Source organism: Pseudochaenichthys georgianus, chromosome 12 (genome assembly GCF_902827115.2).
Source record: "Pseudochaenichthys georgianus chromosome 12, fPseGeo1.2, whole genome shotgun sequence".
Classification (NCBI taxonomy): Eukaryota; Metazoa; Chordata; class Actinopteri; order Perciformes; family Channichthyidae; genus Pseudochaenichthys; species Pseudochaenichthys georgianus.
In genome coordinates, this window is record NC_047514.1 from 10869431 (window position 1) to 10886868 (window position 17438).

General features: G+C 38.6%; 1 protein-coding gene across 3 annotated transcripts in view; it reads right to left on the minus strand.

Moving 5' to 3' along the window:
• sfswap (splicing factor SWAP) overlaps nt 1-9895 on the minus strand; it is a 54593-nt gene extending 44698 nt beyond the window's left edge. The window contains exons 1-5 of one of the 3 annotated variants that reach the window (XM_034095591.2): nt 9537-9611; nt 8364-8507; nt 7758-7921; nt 5777-5908; nt 1438-1514 (exon numbers count right to left, since the gene is read on the minus strand). In XM_034095591.2, the coding sequence (XP_033951482.1) occupies nt 1438-1514; nt 5777-5908; nt 7758-7921; nt 8364-8392 (402 nt within the window). In that variant the 5' untranslated portion in view covers nt 8393-8507; nt 9537-9611. Of the gene's footprint in view, nt 1-1437; nt 1515-5776; nt 5909-7757; nt 7922-8363; nt 8508-9536 lie in introns of all 3 variants that reach the window. The other 2 variants (XM_034095592.2, XM_034095590.2) reach the window with 2 other exon arrangements.
• Between the last annotated feature and the right edge of the window lie 7543 nt (nt 9896-17438).

Consider the following 17438-nt stretch of genomic DNA (forward strand, 5'->3'; position numbering starts at 1 on the left):
CAATAAATACTACCTTTCAGGAAAGCAGCCAAAAAGGTGCCAGAGTTTAACAGTAACTGCACATTATTGTGTTCTATGCTGCCAAGGACTTCCTGACATACAAGGGCCTTTCGCTTTATGGACATAGCAATTAGGTAAAAAGGGGGCGTTTAATACGTGTTTTATGTTGTGATATGCCCAAGAAAAGCATCTTCTGACACGCCTGTATAACTGAGCTTGTGTTGCTGCGCTAAAGCAAGACATAACTAACGTGTAACATCATAAGATTGCCCGTATTTGCCTTGTGTTATCTCATGTAAGCACAGAATCTCATCTTGGCTTAATCTGATCTAGGACCGTTGTTGCATTCAATTTCTCTTTTGTGACAAATTGTATTTTCTGCAGTGGGCACTGCAACCTTGAGTTTAATAGAGAAAACAATCAGTATAAACAGTGTATGCAATGTGTACTGCATTCAACTTGTTTATATGAATATCCTTTTTAATTAGTTGTCCAAGATGCATCACAATGTACAGGTTAGATTTGGGCCAAAGACCTTTGACATGCAATTCCCTTGTTCTAATAACCAAAGACACATTGGATAGAAATGTATTCAGAGAAGGATGTCTCCTGACAATCTGGGGAGTAGACAGTAATAGTATATGCATATCATGTGCAGCATCTTTGTTATGCAGTGTATGAATGCATACATGTGTTATGACTATTCTGGAACCAGCTTGCTATATTCTGAAAGTGTACACATGCCATAACGTTACAGCTCGTCTCTCTCCTCATGCATAACAAAGTGGCAGCATAAGGGGGTCACTGGGGTCACTGGGGGCGGGCCTGAGGGAAGATTGTCTGATAAAAAAAAAAACACCAGAATAAAAGCAACAGCTATGAATTTAAATGTTTTGATCTTGTTAGTAACATTGTATGTTATATGATTGTAAAGCCTGTATGTGGAGGGATATATGTATACATAGAGTGAATATGTGGCGTTTTGTAGCAGAGGTGTGGTAATTCATTCAAAGTAATACACTTTAATAACATAGGCTTTTCAGTTGAAGGGGGAAAAGAACAGGTGCTATTTCACATAGCAAATGCTTGAATGGCTACTGATTGGACTGTCATCTAATGATGAGATGTATGTTGTGTTTATATACACATACTGAATGTATACATGATGTTCATAGGCTAAGTAATGTTCATGTTGTTCAGTCAAAAACATGCCTAAATCAATCCGCTCCTAAATCAGGGGAAAGCCAGGCATTTCCCATCATGCCCTTGTGAACATCCAAAAAGTTGATTTGGAAGTGTTCACGAGTTGCCTAAATGTTCTTGTTATTGTGCAAAACCACTGAACATATGCACTTTTATATGTTGAGTATTTTTACTGTGTATAAGAGCACAACAGAACCTAAACAACAATAAGCCATCTGGATATTTAAGACTCACCAGCTCTACATCGGGGGGGATAGTGAGCCCTGGGGGAGCGACGAACGGCTCCTCACTCTCCTCAGCCTCCGCCTCTTCTGAGCATGTGAAGAGATTTAAGACACAAAGAAGAGGATTAACTCTTTTGTAATAACATGTAAATATACCCTGCTGGATATATTTCCCAGTGGAGCAGTGACTTCAGATAAAGCATGCCTAAAACAGTATTTAAGAGTGGCGGAACCCCATGATCGTCAACATTTCATCCATTATACAAAATGTACCACAGATAGATATCTTCACCCTCTTTCATTTACCTTTATCTGCACAGATGGAAACTGAATTACCATTTTAAATGTTGTAGTACAGGGAGTTTGCACGTCCACGCCGCAGTGTGCGTTGAAGCTTGCCGGTGGGCGTGTCTGGCGCGCGACCAACAACCAATCACATTTATCTGCCACCCTGAACACACGATTCGATTGGCTAGCGCTTGTACTGGCATATGATTTGATTGGCTGACGCTTCCGTCGAATCTTGAAAAGTTGAACTTTTCTCAACTTTTGAAGCGAGCAACGGAGGCAAAGCGACGCGACCACAATGCAGTTCGGCAAAGCCTGACGTCACCCCATTCAAAGTGAATGGGAAGCGTCTCCGTTGAAGCAACGCACGCTGCCGTGTGGACGGGCCGTAAGGAAGGATAGGAATTAAACACATAACGTCTACAGGGGGGAAAAAAGACAGCCTTCCCACAATTCCTAAAAATGTAATTTGGCTTGTAGTGTATGGTATGCCATGGGTACAGTTTCGATACCAGATGTTTTAGACGTGGCCTAAAAGCTTCACGATACCCATGTGTTCACTAGATCTAATGTCCCCTTCTCAACTTCAATTAAGTGATTGGATAATGTACTTCCAAACTGTGCCCCAATTTCAAAAGGAGCTCTCTTTAAATAACCTCCTCACTTATATAACAGGATCATTATCATGGTCGACTAGCTTGTGTTTGGCTGCTAATTGTAAAGTGGCATATTATGTAAATCTCAATGGTGATCACACTTTAGTACATGGATGTACTCTCACTTTTAAATAAAAGCACATTTTCCATTTAACCTTTGGCTGAATCACAAACTGTTAAAAAGCTACAGTATGGCCACACATGCACTCAGAAGCTCCTTACAGGTAAACAAAACACTCAACAGTCCCACATAGGTCAAATGATGTGGAATTCAGATATTTCAGTGAAGGTGGAGTATGTAAATTAAGAATAAATTCAGCTAATTGCTTCATCTTTTTTTAAACAGGATATGAAATTATCTGTCTGTATTGTAAAATGATGGTAACGATCAGTGTTGGGTTTTACACAAAATGTTACAATAATTGTCATGAACAGAGTGACAACTGATAATAAATTCGACTGCAATTAACCTTCTGGCTTTTTTGGCTTTCACTCAGGATATAATTGGAGACAATTTGGATAAATATTGTGATCAATTGTCGTCATATCTGTCAGCCCGAACACGTTCTTTTAGGTTTGCATTGCAGTGGGGGACTGACTGTTCAGGCTTGTAAATGTGTGATCATGTCAAAGACTTAAAAGACCAAGGACAAAAATCTGCAAACAAAAGTGGTAGCAGACTCGCAAACTCTCACTGACAAATCGGCCATTCTCAACTGCTTTAATGAACATTTTATTTCATCTGGTTCTTTGTTTGAGTCCCTACATTCGGACCCTGGACAGAACGTTGATTCCTCACCACCTCCATCCCATCCCGCAGCCATTCAATTTCACTTTTATCGAGGCGATAGAGGTCCATAAAGCATTGCAGAATCTGGATCCACACAAATCGGCAGGTCCGGACAAACTTCCTTCTCATTTTCTTAAATTAGCAGCAGACTTTATAGCTGAGCCACTTACTTATCTTTTTAATTTAACTCTTTCCAACAATGAGATTCCTAACATATGGAAATCTGCATATGTTCTTCCTTTACTGAAAGGAGGGGATCCCTCATCTGTTAATAATTATAGGCCAATTTCAAAATGATGTATTGTAGCGAAGGTCCTTGAAAAGCTTCTCAGTGAACAACTTAAATTATTCTTGGACACAAATGATATTTTGTTAGAGCACCAATCCGGTTTTAGAAAACAACACAGCACAACTACTGCTGCTATTAAAGTGGTGAACAACATAATTGAGGCATTGGACGGTAAAAACTGTATTTATTGATTTAAGACGTTTGACACAGTTGATCATATCATCCTGGCGGAAAGACTTCACAGTATCAGCTTATCTAGGCATACTGTAGGTCGGTTTTTAAATTATTTATCATTGAGAACCCAATGCGTCCAATTTTCTGGGTCCTCTTCTTCCTTCCTCCTGAGAGCAAAGGGTGTGCCACAAGGTTCCATATTAGGACCGATTATTTTTACCATATATGTAAATAATCTATGTAATAATTTAGCAAATGCTTCTTACGATTTTTATGCAGATGATACTGTTATTTATTGTTCCTCCGCTTCTATAGAGCAAAGTCTAGATTTCCTCCAGTCTGCCTTTGATGTCATACAAACCCACTTATATCAACTAAAGTTGGTATTAAATGCTGAAAAATCCAAAGTGAAAAAGTTACCATCTATTCTACCCAAGATTTGTACTGCACAAGGGACTGACATTGAGAGGGTCACTACTTACAAATATAGGATTTCTTATTGAACAGAACTTGTCTTTTAAGTTACACACGGAAAATGTTGTTTCAAAGCTAAAAATAAAATTAGGTTTCTTTTACAGAATTAAATCCTGTTTCTCTTTTCAGACAAGGAAACATTTGATATCTGCAACGTTTTACCTGTATTAGATTATTGTGACCTGCCTCTGACCAGTGCCTAAAGAGCTTGGATACTGTGTACCATTGTGCCTTACGATTTATTACTGGTATCGAGTACACCATTGCACTTTATATGCTGCTGCTAATTGGCCATCTTTGTCTGCTCGCATACTTTCCCATTGGTTGGGTTTTATTTATAAATCTCTGCTTGGGTTGGTTCCCTCCTACATTTGCACATATATGTGTCAAAGAGAAAGTCTATATGGCCTGCGCTCCCAAGATTTTATTCAGATGCTGGTTCCTACAGTGAGAACAAAACTGGGTAAAACAGCTTTTAAATATGCTGCCCCCACAGCTTGGAGCAATGTACAGAAGGAGCTGAAACTCTCAGATGTAATCACTATGGGGGAATTCAGGTCCATCTTAAAAAGGACAGAGAACACGACACAATTGGTAGATGCGAGTGCTCGTATATCCTAAAATCGTTTTAAATGCTGCCAGTTTTGAATGATTTTTAATAGTTTGTTTTACTTCGCATATTGACTGGCTAATGTGCCATTTTATTTGTGTTTTACAGCTGTATTTATCTGCCTGTCGTGTCTGTGTTTTATCTGTTGTAACTTCGTACATGCTGCCCCTCTTGGAAAAGAGATTTTAATCTCAATGAGTCTTTTACCTGGTTATATAAAGGATATATAGCAGGGGCTCAACTTTAAACTTCAGCGTTAAAATGTTAATGACCAGTGTGAAACGGTATCTCTGGTATCTGGAGCTTTGGCAGGTGTATTCACACTCTGCATTCAGCTCTGCATTCTCCCCAGAGAGAGGAATCTAGTCTGCTTAGCTGTCAGGCCACAGGACAAAGTGCTTCCAGCTATTTTATATCATGTATGTGTATGTGTATGTGTATGTGTATGTGTATGTGTGTGTGTGTGTGTGTGTGTGTGTGTGTGTCAAGTCAGTAATCGATGGATGACAACCAAAACAGAAATGTGCCAAAATCCAGTGTTCACAGATCAAATCGTTGTCTGCTACCTCAGCTCGATAGATGGTTGTTACAAATAGCTATAATAAACCTTTATGGTCACTCATGTTGGGTAATATTAAATTAAACATATGTTTCACACGTTCACTGTGTGCTCTGTAGCCAGAAATTCAAAACCAGCCTCCCCCTGGAGAACGTGTATGCGCAGATGGCCGCATGGATTAGAATAGTTTAAAGAAATAAAGAAATAAAGAAATGAAAAAAAAGGATTAGACTTTCTCATATCCGGCTGAAAATTAAAAAAAGTGAAGCAGCTAGAAATGTAGACAGGGTACAGATCACACCCCAATCGTGTCAAGGATAGAATCACAGAGATGTCTGGGTTCTTAATGATTCTTTTTTATGTATACAGTGATGTGATTACTTTGTATAACCAATAACTTGGTTTAATAAAAAAAATCCCTTGATATTTGCAGTACTAGATCTACCAGTAAAAAGCAGTTTTTTGTATCCGAATGCTTAGGCCAGTTTGAGAGTGTTTTGTGTTCTCACCGGCTTCTCTGTTAGCCTCCTCCTCCTCGGTGGGCTGAGAGGGGTCGTAGTAGTCAGCGCTGTATTTGAAGGCCACTGCTGTGTAGGTGCCTTCATCTGCCAGAGCCTCACTCAGACGTTTGTACTCCTCCTCTGTGGAAAGCAAGCAACAAACAGATCTCACTACGATGTTGGTCACCCTTTTTTAATCAGATAGCAGGAACACACCGTGATTTTCTATTTAATGCAATGACGGTTAATTTAATCTTGTAAAAACATGGTGATAATAAGAGAGGACAGAGAGAGAAAAATATACATATACATGGCCCCAGAGACTACCCCTTTTCTATTAAAATTCATAGCAAACTATATCTTTATTAAAAGGAGCAAGGGCAAAATTGTCACAAAAAATATCAATATTTCCAATGCTTTTCCTGCTGTCCCTTCCATGGACAGATGGCTAATGGCCTAAGTGAATGGGGTCAGGTCTCCAAATTCAAGGGCAAACCAGCCTGGGGGATTAACCTTCTGCAGTGAGTGTGTGTGTGTGTGACAAAAATCATTAATGGAATCATTCTGTCCTGTCAGTTTGGGCACAAGACGCCATATTTCACATAAAACGTATGGCTTATAAATTCAATTACAGTCATTAAGTGTGTCTTTTAGAAGGGTGCTTTGTCATCAAAACAGCCCGTTTCATTATAATGTAAAACGTGAGATGCAAGCATCCAAGAGTTGAAAGTGATTTCCATAGAAATGGCAGCAGTGCAGCTCTGAGTCAAAGTCAGTCCTTTTTAAAGAGATGGAAAGCTGAAAGGGCCACTAAAGGGGATGTTGAAAATTCCTCCTGGAAAAGAGATTTAGTTAGGAAGCCTAGATTTAAGTATGTAGCAATTGCTTTTCTGGCTGTACAGACGAGTCGTAGGTTTATTGTGATGTGTTAGTCTGGGGGAAAAGTCCTAAATAAGGACACTGAGTTTAAATATGTTCAGCACACTTATTTGTTTGTAGCCTTTATTTAACCAGGTGAAAGCCCTTTGAGATCAAAAGATCTCTTTTTCAAGGGTGACCTGCAGGACATTAGTTACACATGTAACATAAAAACAACAGAACAACAATAAGGATGACATACAACATAATGTACAGGGTACAGTTTACAAAACTCTATTTACAGTGACAGGTACCATGAGTATCAAACAGCATGTCACCCAGCCGAGTTTTAAAATGAACACTGACTTCCCGAGAAGACACTGATAATGTGAACTTTAAAAGTAGAGCCATACATGGATGATAAAAAAAGATTTGGAGGAGGGATGTAAGACAGGAACATATTTTTGCAAAGTTTACTATCATATGGCAATCAAACAAGAGAGGGATATGTTGAAGCTCATTTCTTGTGGGCCATGTTTTAAGCAGATACAGTTCCCTCTGTATGTTTGATAGGTTCATGATTAGTATGAATACACATAGAATATAAAGTATATGTACACAGAAAATACTAACAGCAATGGTGGATTTGCAATGACCGATGATTGATGGGCACTGGGTAATTCCTTTTGTTAAGTGTCAAAAACCATGACTACTTCAGAAAGAAAAAAACTGATATAAACCTAATAACCATACAGTTTATGTTGTAAAATATTCGTAAATAAGGCAGCAGTGCCAGTGTATTGTTTGCATGCTTTATTTATTTTAATGACTATTGCAAGTTGTCTAATGCATCCTTCTTGTCTTCAAAGATTTTTCTCTTAAAAGACCCATTCAGGAACTAAATGGAAATGTGTTACTACTGAAATGAAAGACTGAAACATTTGAATGAAACAGTTGCTGTGTCATTGGAGTGGAATCCAGTTAAAAAGGTCCAGTAGATGTTTCAAGTCCCTTTTCAAGAGGGGAAACTGCACCAAACACGGAGAAGACTTGACAGTGACCTATTAAGAGAAGCTTAAGACTGAGATGTGCCATAACTGTGTGTGAAATGTCAAAACAACAGTGTGCCCACCTTGTCTGGCCTCCTCCTCCAGCAGGTCTGTGTGCAGGGCCAGGTACCTCTCCTCATCGCACAGCGCCTCGATCCTGGCCTCCTCCTCCGACAGCTGGTAGGACGTGTTCCATGACCCGCTGTCATACTCTGAAAGGTCGTGTAAATGACCACGCCCATCGTATCTGTTGGGTGATAAATGGGATTAGAGAGGGAAGTCGACAAACCCTTTTTGTACACAATATGGACCTACTTACCAAGAAAAACAGACCTATAACCCACAATTTACATCAAAAATACTCTAAATACCTCTGTAAGTCTGTAATGAGAGTATACTTAATATTTAAAGGAAAAAATTACAGACAACACAATAATGCACCAATTAAGTCCTTGGGCTTAATTGTCGATAGTGCTCTTAAGATACCTAGCAAGCTTTTTGCTGCTATTTCCTTCTTGGACAAGTCTTACAAACCAACATCCCTACTTGAAAAGGAAAAACAAAAAGAGAAACAAACAAAGCAACTCGAGTCTTACCTCACAGGGTTCAATTCCCCCCTGTAACACTCATCATTACTTCTACATCTGCAAAGAGAGTTACATTCACACAAACCCGAGGCACATAAATACCTATCCGTAAGAACCCAAATGGACGACATTTTCCAGGGTTCGTCCCTCTACGCCACTTCTCAGTTGCAGTTTCTTCATGAAGACAAAGAAATGGGGTGCTGAAGTTGGCTTTCGGGGTTTGGCAGGACCCCTTAGCTTAGCTTGCTGGGGAAAAAACTGGGTTATGTGATAAATACACACATACAAAGGCTGTACAAATGAAACACAAGTTGGGCCACTGCAGATCGAGGTGATTCAAAGAATAAATGCACTAATGTAATACTTGTGCTGCATGGAGGTGGCAATAAAACATTGGTACATTGCCTGAAGCAACACTTGGTAGGCTGTAAGCACTTTTAAACCTTGTGTTGGATAGTTAAACCCCAATGTTTCACATAGGCATTGTGATATTTTGAATCACCTTGACTGCTGCAACTTTAGTCTTGGTTAGAATTTGCTCTGGCCTTGAGGATATAAGCAATGCATAATAAAGACCCAGGTTGTGTGTTTTGTGTACAGATAGACATTTTCTGCTAAACTAAATTGTAAAAAGGACAGAACAAAAGTAACATCCTTTGTTTTATACTCCATATTGATAAATATTATGTATGCCTGAAGTTAAAGTTTCCAAAGGAAATTCTCCCAAACATGTCAAAATGCAAAGTCCTGCTAAAAGCTAACAATTGTGTCTCTTTGGGTTATGAGATTTAAATATCTCTTTTTTTTTAATCAAAAATACACACTATTGCTGGTTTAGGAGCTACACAGCCCAAACTAATGCAAGTAAATAGCTCTGCAGAAACTTTATTAAGTGTACAATGTTATCTTTATGTTCAGACTGTTTTACTGTACTGGTAGCTAAGCCTTGTTTGTATACATTTTATATTAAACTGCATTAGTTTTAGCTGGTATGACTGGTTGTGTATTATTAGTTCAGCATCACAGCTAATTTTAGCAAAGTATGGCAGGGATTTGCATCTTCACATGTTATTGTAGTAACTTCAGATATCATTTGTATCAGTACATGACATCCTATAACAAAGTAGCAAGCCGGAAGTAAAACATTAGTCGCCAGTTGCAGGTATTTCCAGCTTCTGCAAGGCAAACTCCAAGAGGTCCCTTGAATTGTGAAACAGGCTAACGGACAGCATAGATGGTTAGCATAATGTTTCGGTCTAAGTTTGTTCAACCGACCTATCAATCATGATGTTCTTGTCCCCCATCCATGGAATAAGATGTTTTCCATGTTCGTGGTAAAGAGCCCTTTCGTCGTCTGGAAACAGTTTGCAGGCATAGCCGAACACCAAGAGGTCGGCGTATTTATCACTGTCAGTCACGTCCTTCTTCTTCACTGGTTTGTTGTTGTGGTCCTTCTTTACCGCTCCGCGACGATGCATCTCCCGGTTTCTCGTGAAAACGAATTAACTAGGTGGGTAAAACAACAAGAACAGTAAAGTGCTGAATTTAAGTGAACCAAATAGCTTTCACGTAGTCCAAATGCTACTATAATCCGTGATGTTATATCCCAAAACAAATTCTACGTGCCGACATCCGCCATGTTGGAAACAAGTACATGCAGCTGCGTATCCTGTCCGCACTTACGACAATTTTACCATGATAAATAATATTACAATTTACAAAAACCTTTATCTGTTACATTTCTTTCAGTCTACAGTTTTTATTTAAAAGTAAAAATCATACATATGAGTGGACATTTAGGCCAGTACCAGTGTTTGGTTTCTGTCGAATGTGCTGATACACATGCTCCTATACACTGCTGCTTCAGGGGAACTCTACTATGAACTGAACTAATGAAGTAACTAAATTAGTGTTATGTCAAATTAAACATATTATCTGTTGTGTTACATAAATATAAAGCATCAGGTTTGATATAAATATGTCTAGCCAGTTGGTTGTGGAGGCAACTAATATAATGGATTTATATAAACCTTGACAGATAATACTTTATGGAAAAGTTGGTAAATGTTGGAACTGCAGGGCTTGTGACCCCTAAAGTTGGCACAGAGATACATCTTAAAAGATAAGATTCAAGGAATAATATATTGGATTTTTAAATATAAAAAAGGCAGTAAAGAAATGTCAGTTCTGCATTTAATACAGATTGTGGCATAGCATATGCCTGTCACCTATATTTGTGGGAAACCCAATAGGTCATACTTGTAATAGGCAAGTAGTGTTCTGGGCTCAATAAGACTCAACTTAAGTGGCGGTCTTGAACATGTTGATGCCTGTGCTTCGAAGCCATGAATTTAGGTTATTTAGGTTCGATCATAAAGGGTACCCAGGTTGTTTCAGACTTTGGGAGGTGACATATGGATGCTAGAGAGGTGACGGTGCAGTAAAGAAGAGCTAATCAGTGAGTTCAATTGACTGGTACCTTTTCTGATTATTAAAGAGCAGAGGAAAACTTGGGAAGAAATGCAAAATGTAATTATCTAGACGAGAGAAGCCGAGTGCATTGAAAATTACTTACCATAAAAGCAGATGGCAAGTAAACATTTATATATTTTTTAATTTCGTAACAGACATCTGAACAAAGTTTTGGTCTTTATGGATTGTAATTCATCTATGTCCCTACATTTGAATAAACTATTAACTTTACTTTCCAGTTGTATTTTTAGACAGGTACACTATGATCAATGGTGCAAAACATTTCAAGCCTTGCCAGTTCTATGTCCCTTTTAAGCATGCAACAGTACCAATAATCTCCAACACAAAAATCTGGCAGGACAGATGGTGGAATTGAAGCAGTCATTGTCTATTGTTATCTCTGATGAATGCAATGTAGCCAAAATATTTTTGGAATGATTAGCACTTTGGAGAAAGCTTGTCCAAACCTGTTCTCAATTTGAAAATGATTTCAAATGATAAACTTGAGTTGTTCCCTATTTCGAAAAATATAATCTGCCAATAATGCAATATTTTCATTTGAGTCTTTTTATCTGTCATTAAGAGTATGGGGAAAACGACTGTCCACATTTTCTTGAAATTGAAGAATGTATTCGCCAAGAAAGAACCTACTTGTTGGAGTATTCCCAGTCACTGGGCGAATATAATGTTGCATTCATGGTGGTGTCAGAATATTCTGATAAATTCCCAGACAGGGCAATTCCTGTTCACTGAAATACTAACTAAAAACTATACTATACCAGATATAAAGGTGTTGTTTAAATGCTCAGATAGGTAAAATACAGCACATCTTCTTTTTAGGGTAAATTTGTTTCCACATTACAAGTTGAAGCTCATAGACAGTTAGAAACATCGCTTCCAACTAGCGAAGTAGGACCATCAGAGGGAGCTTGTGAATGCACCAAATAGGGCTTGGTGCCATTTCAGTTGATTCTAAAAGCTCCTGACCTACACAGCCAAAGGAGTGGAGGGAGGAGAGGTTTGAATAAGTGCTCACATTAATAACAATCACACTTAATAGAGGTAGAGTGTAGGAAAGTACTGCATGCATATTACATACATTTCCCAAACACTCAAGAAAAATTGTCATTGAGTGAGAGTCGAGTAAATTATTATCATAATAAAAATGTAAATTCAATAATATGATTCTTAAATCCTGTCACTGCAAACACAAGCACGAAAAAAAACTTTAATTGACTATTGATTTGTCTCACTCTCCAACACACTCTTCATTCTGCTCTGTTGTCTAAGCGACTGTGAGGCTTACTTATACTCAAGGTGAACTCAAATCAGTTGTCTTGACTGAGTGGAAATTCCGCTTACCTTGTAGTCTGTTGTGAGTATGCAGCAGCATGCTAAGCACAACACATGTTAAAGTTAAGCAATGGCAGCTCCTTTGAGAGTGTAATTTGTTTTTGTTACACTTCAAAAAGCATTTCAGACACAAGGAAGATACTCGTTCTACTAGATTGTGCACTTTCCTTGTCTAGGTCATCACCCCGCATCACATTTACACAGTCGGTGTGTGTATGAACAAAGAAAACGGCGGGAGAGAGAGCAGTTTTCTGTATTTTTCTCATGTTTAGAGAACCACTTTAGTACAGAAAGTGGTGATATCAATGACAGCATCGCAACATTACCGACATTACAGCAGTTCAAAAACTATTTTAGGTGTCAGCTACTGTCGAGGTGAAATAGATAATTACACCTTCTATTTCAATAGACAGATCTCAAGAAGACCTTAGATTTGACCTGTGTGAAATTAGTTTTAATACAAGCATTAAAGACATCCAAAGCAAATGATGTTAAATTCAAGGTTCAAGGCTTTTATTAGTCATACGTACATAGCTACAGTGTAGTTATGACGATGAAAATCTTAGGTCACAGGCTCCTCGAAGAGTGCAACACAATACAATTATAAAAGGTCAAAGTTTCCAAACATTTGGTTGCCTTCATGTGGTCTCAAACCGGTGGATGAATAATGACTTCATAAAATAGAGCATTGTATGTGTGTGTGTGTGTGTGTGTGTGTGTGTGTGTGTGTGTGTGTGTGTGTGTGTGTGTGTGTGTGTGTGTGTGTGTGTGTGTGTGTGTGTGTGTGTGTGTGTGTGTGTGTGTGTGTGTGTGTGTGTGTGTGTGTGTGTGAGAGTGAGAGATTAATATACTATAATTAGTGTTTGTATGCATGCACATAAACAATAGTTCTATTTAATGTCAGAATATTCATCACATAAAAACTGACTAAGCCTAATAAAGTAGCCTGTTCAGCTGAGCTGGTACTGCACAAAGGAGATAGAGAAGATTGGCTTTGTATCCCTTGCCACACAGCTTTTATCTCTGCTCTGTATTATTTACAACACCACACAGTGTTATGTTATAATTAGTCCATGGGTTCAGAGTAACACACTCCTAAAAGCAGAGGGTGAAACAAGTAGGACAAAGAGCAAGAGTGACACAGAACAACAAAGTATTCAGAGAATGGTTTGTGCTTCAGTGGAAAGAGTTGTTTTGTATGTTGGAAGTATTCCTGTATAACTACAACATATGGCATGCAATTAAAGATGACCAACATGAGTGAATGGCTTGAGAATGGCATGAAGGAGATGAAGGGAGATTTGGACGACAGCGTGGCAACAGAGGAAGCAGAGAGAATGAGTTGGCAAGCAGGCAGGCATGTGAATAGGATTTCTGGAGCACAAATAAACTAACATGCATTACATTAGGTGATAAATATTGGAGTCACTGAAATACAGACCTGAGCATAGCTATAAGACTGGAACGATGGGGCTCCCCAGTAGATTCCTTAGTAACTGCCTGACTTCAACCTGTGGCCCTGCTTCCCAGCTCTTGCTATCTCCCACTACTGTATCTTCTGCTGTACTATCCAATAGATGCAACAATATATATATTTATTTTTAAAGGGAGAGGGAATGGTACAAAATATGGCAATGAGTGCCTTAATAAAAGCCTTAGCTGATATACTGTGCGTTGATTAGCTAATTGTAGACAGGTGTGTGGTGGTGAGCCAGGACCGGTTGTGAGCTGATTGCAAGCATGTGTGTTAGTAGGCGGCCCCAGGTTAGCGGCAAGACAGGAATAAGACACACACACACACACACACACACAGACGGGGACATGAAAATACGCAAATGTATTGGGGAACAAAGGGAAACAGGCTTTTCTAGACTCCTCTCTTTACCCATTTTTGTCTGGTGGGAGTCCTCGATAAAGGACTGATCAAAGATGAGCTGATGAAAAATCCACTTACCAGACAGATGGAGACAGGTTTTCTTCACCTAAATAAAAAAAACACAGTTGTTTGATTAAAGGACCTCTGCAGTGGATGTGGACATGTAGTTTTTAATGATTTATGACATTGTTTGCCTTCCACACCCATTAGGAACTTTTTTAATTTAGTGATCTATTTGGCAAGAACAGTGCACATTAATGCAGTAAATGCACCAGAGCCAAAAAAAACATTTGTATATCTGTAATAAAAACGTTTGTAAAAAGAAAAGACATGGGTGAAAAAAGCAGATCCATTGCTCTGACTATTAATATAATTGCTCAGATGGGTCTATACAGTATATGAACTGAGTGAAGGATTTAGAGAAAATGTCCTTACTTCTTAAAGAATATATCCAAACAATATTATTGATGTCTAATTTTACAACCTGAGAACCCAGTAATCAGCTTTTAGAATTAGGGCCTGAGACTGCAGCAACAACATGACATATCTTTATTTTTAAATGCTTTAAGTCTATGCTTTAATCTTGCTGAGTAGTGCTCCACTGGGAGGATTTAGTGTCATGTTAAATAGATTTGTGTCTGCGGAGAATAATGTAAATCTTCTTATTCTCCACAATGAAATCTATAACCGACTGTGTGACAGTGTGAATGAAAAATGCAAATCCCTCCACATTTAGACACTTTGTTTTTTCTGGTTATGCTTGGCTCATCATGTCAGAATTCACTAGGGTGATGGGAAAGACAAATCTCCAGCAAAGCGCATCCAGCGGCATATTGAACAAACCGACTGAGCATACATTGTTTAACTATGGTTCTAGCCGACTGCTTAGAAGCTCGGTCTGCTCATCTCTGTCTTTAACAACCAGATGTTAGACAAAGCTGTTAGAAATGACCCTTTGACTCCTGAAAACCTGCCTAATGCAGTATCACTTCCAGTAGACACCAAACATGCCTCTTCGATTCAGCAGTTGTGCGATCAATCCATGCGGTACCTTTCTATGAGTGACAGCTTTCACAAGACATGAGGCAACAAATACAATTGTCTTGGTGCTGCACCTGTCAGTTTTATTTAGGATCAAGACCAATTGGATTGGAAATTTGAAGCTGAAAGGCATCCCCCTTGTTAGACAAATGACCAAAATGTAAGCCCCATGGTAACCTGCCATCCCCCTCTCCACCCACTATCAGCAGGATGATTGCAGGGGCGTAAATGTTGCTAAGATTAATATGTTAGTCATGTCTGCCTGGCTCTTTGATCCTTTAACCGACTGAGATTTGTTTGACTGAGGCTCAGAAACACCAAACCAACATCAAACCAACATCAAATAACTCGGTTCAACTAAGCCCAAATCAATCAATCAATCAATCAATCAATCAATCAATCAATCAATCAATCAATCAATCAATCAATGTTTATTTATATAGCCCAATATCACAAATGTTACATTTGTCTCAGTGGTCTTCACAGTGTGTACAGAATATCAGTATGACAATACGACACCCTCTGTCCTTAGACCCTCACATCGTACAAGGAAAAACTTCCAAAGAAAACCCAGTTTAAAGGGAAAAATGGGAGAAACCTCAGGGAGAGCAACAGAGGAGGGATCCAAAGGGGTGTTTCAACTCATGTCGCTTGCTGCAGGGGACACATGTCGCTTGCTGCGGGGGACATACATCATTGTTTTCATACATATATGAAACAAAGCAGATCGCCTCTGCTTGGTCCACTTATCTTATCTTTTTGACCAACAAGGTCCAACGAGTACCAAAATTGCGTAACACTCCTCAAAAAGAGGTGCTAACCAAAAGCTGAAACTTACGGGGGTGTCATGGCTTTTACAGTGACGTGTTTTTATAAATCTAGGGCTCTTCTTGTTGTGCTAAAAAGCAGACAGATGTTTAATTGCAACCTTTTATGTGAGTCACACCCTTCAGTCAGTTTCATCTTGGATCTAGGAACAGTGGTTCTCTAGTTGTTGGTAAACAAACCGAACCATGTCTATTCTCCCTGTTCTAAAACACATTGCATAACGATTGTACGGTTCAGAAAAGTGCCTTTTTTATTGTTCAGAGGCTTAATGGGGCCCATGGGCTCTTATCAGTGTTTCACACAGAACCATCCCATCCAAGCAGGGTTAAACAAAGTATGAAATTAATTTGTGAATATGTATGTCCCTCTCAAATGAGGCTTCTGATAATCCATGAAGACCTGCCAATAGTGCAGAGAGACATGTTGGCATCTACAGTGGTGTTATCTGCTTACCTCACAATATCTGGGTGATTAATGTTGTGATTAAGTCTTGCCTAAAACAGATTTGAGCTTTTATTATCCACTGAGGTATGACATAAAGGTGTTTGTGATTTGTCTTCAAGTGATAAACGAAATTCCAGCGATGGTACGAGTGCGCAGACACAAACTCTCACATAATGAGAAGATGAAAAACGAGAAAGATGAGAAGCTTGTGGAGAGGATGAATCAATATCTAGTTCTGTGATTTAGTTTTGTGTGTTCATACATCCAATACATTCCTCGTATACACAAACCATGCTTTTCTTATACACATGTATTTAGCAAATCAGCAGAATGACATGCAGTCTGGATGCAGCAAAGGAAAATGGTACGGGATGAGTAATGGGAAGATATTCAGCATGTTCCATGTGTGATCTCTGTTGTGATTAGTTAATGTACCATGAAGGGAAAATGCTACATATTGAAGGACGGACTCACATCCAGTCAACCGAGTAATTGTCAGACAGGGAATGTGTTTATTTGAATAATGTAGCTGAGATAACATTGTGAAATTATATGTTTCTGTTGGCGTAGGTTTTTAAAAAATGTTTTTCTTATGTATGTTTTACATTCAATAAATCATTTTTCCTGTAGTTTTCTGTCTTCTAAAAGTTTGTGTATTTTATTTTAATGTGTTCAAGAGTTTGAAAAAACGGTTAATACAGTTTTATGGAAACGTCCATTTTCTAATTGGGTTCTAAGTGCTGCTCCCCCTTAGAGAGAATCTTGTAATTGTTAAAACATTAAAGGCTCAGTCATCCAGTTGTTTTAATTCTAACAACCACTATTTGCACTTTAATTAACTTATAGAAGAATGTAGCAATTGGTTGCAGCAAGCACTCTTAAGTAATGCTAAGAATGTTTGTCAAAAGACTGAAATAACCCACTGGTTTATGGTCAGGCATCATCCAGTCTCCACAGTCAAAATCTATTAGCTAACTGTTCAAAAATGTACTTCTACCGTAATCATAAAAGACGGCAGATCTTGAACTCAAACTTTAAAGTTTTGTTTTGCGACTGATTGGCATCTCAAAACGTATTATTTACAGGTAATATTTAAATAATCAATGGCAGTTTTCTTACACTAAATTGACCTTTCCCTGTGGCATTTTCTCTTGAATAATTGA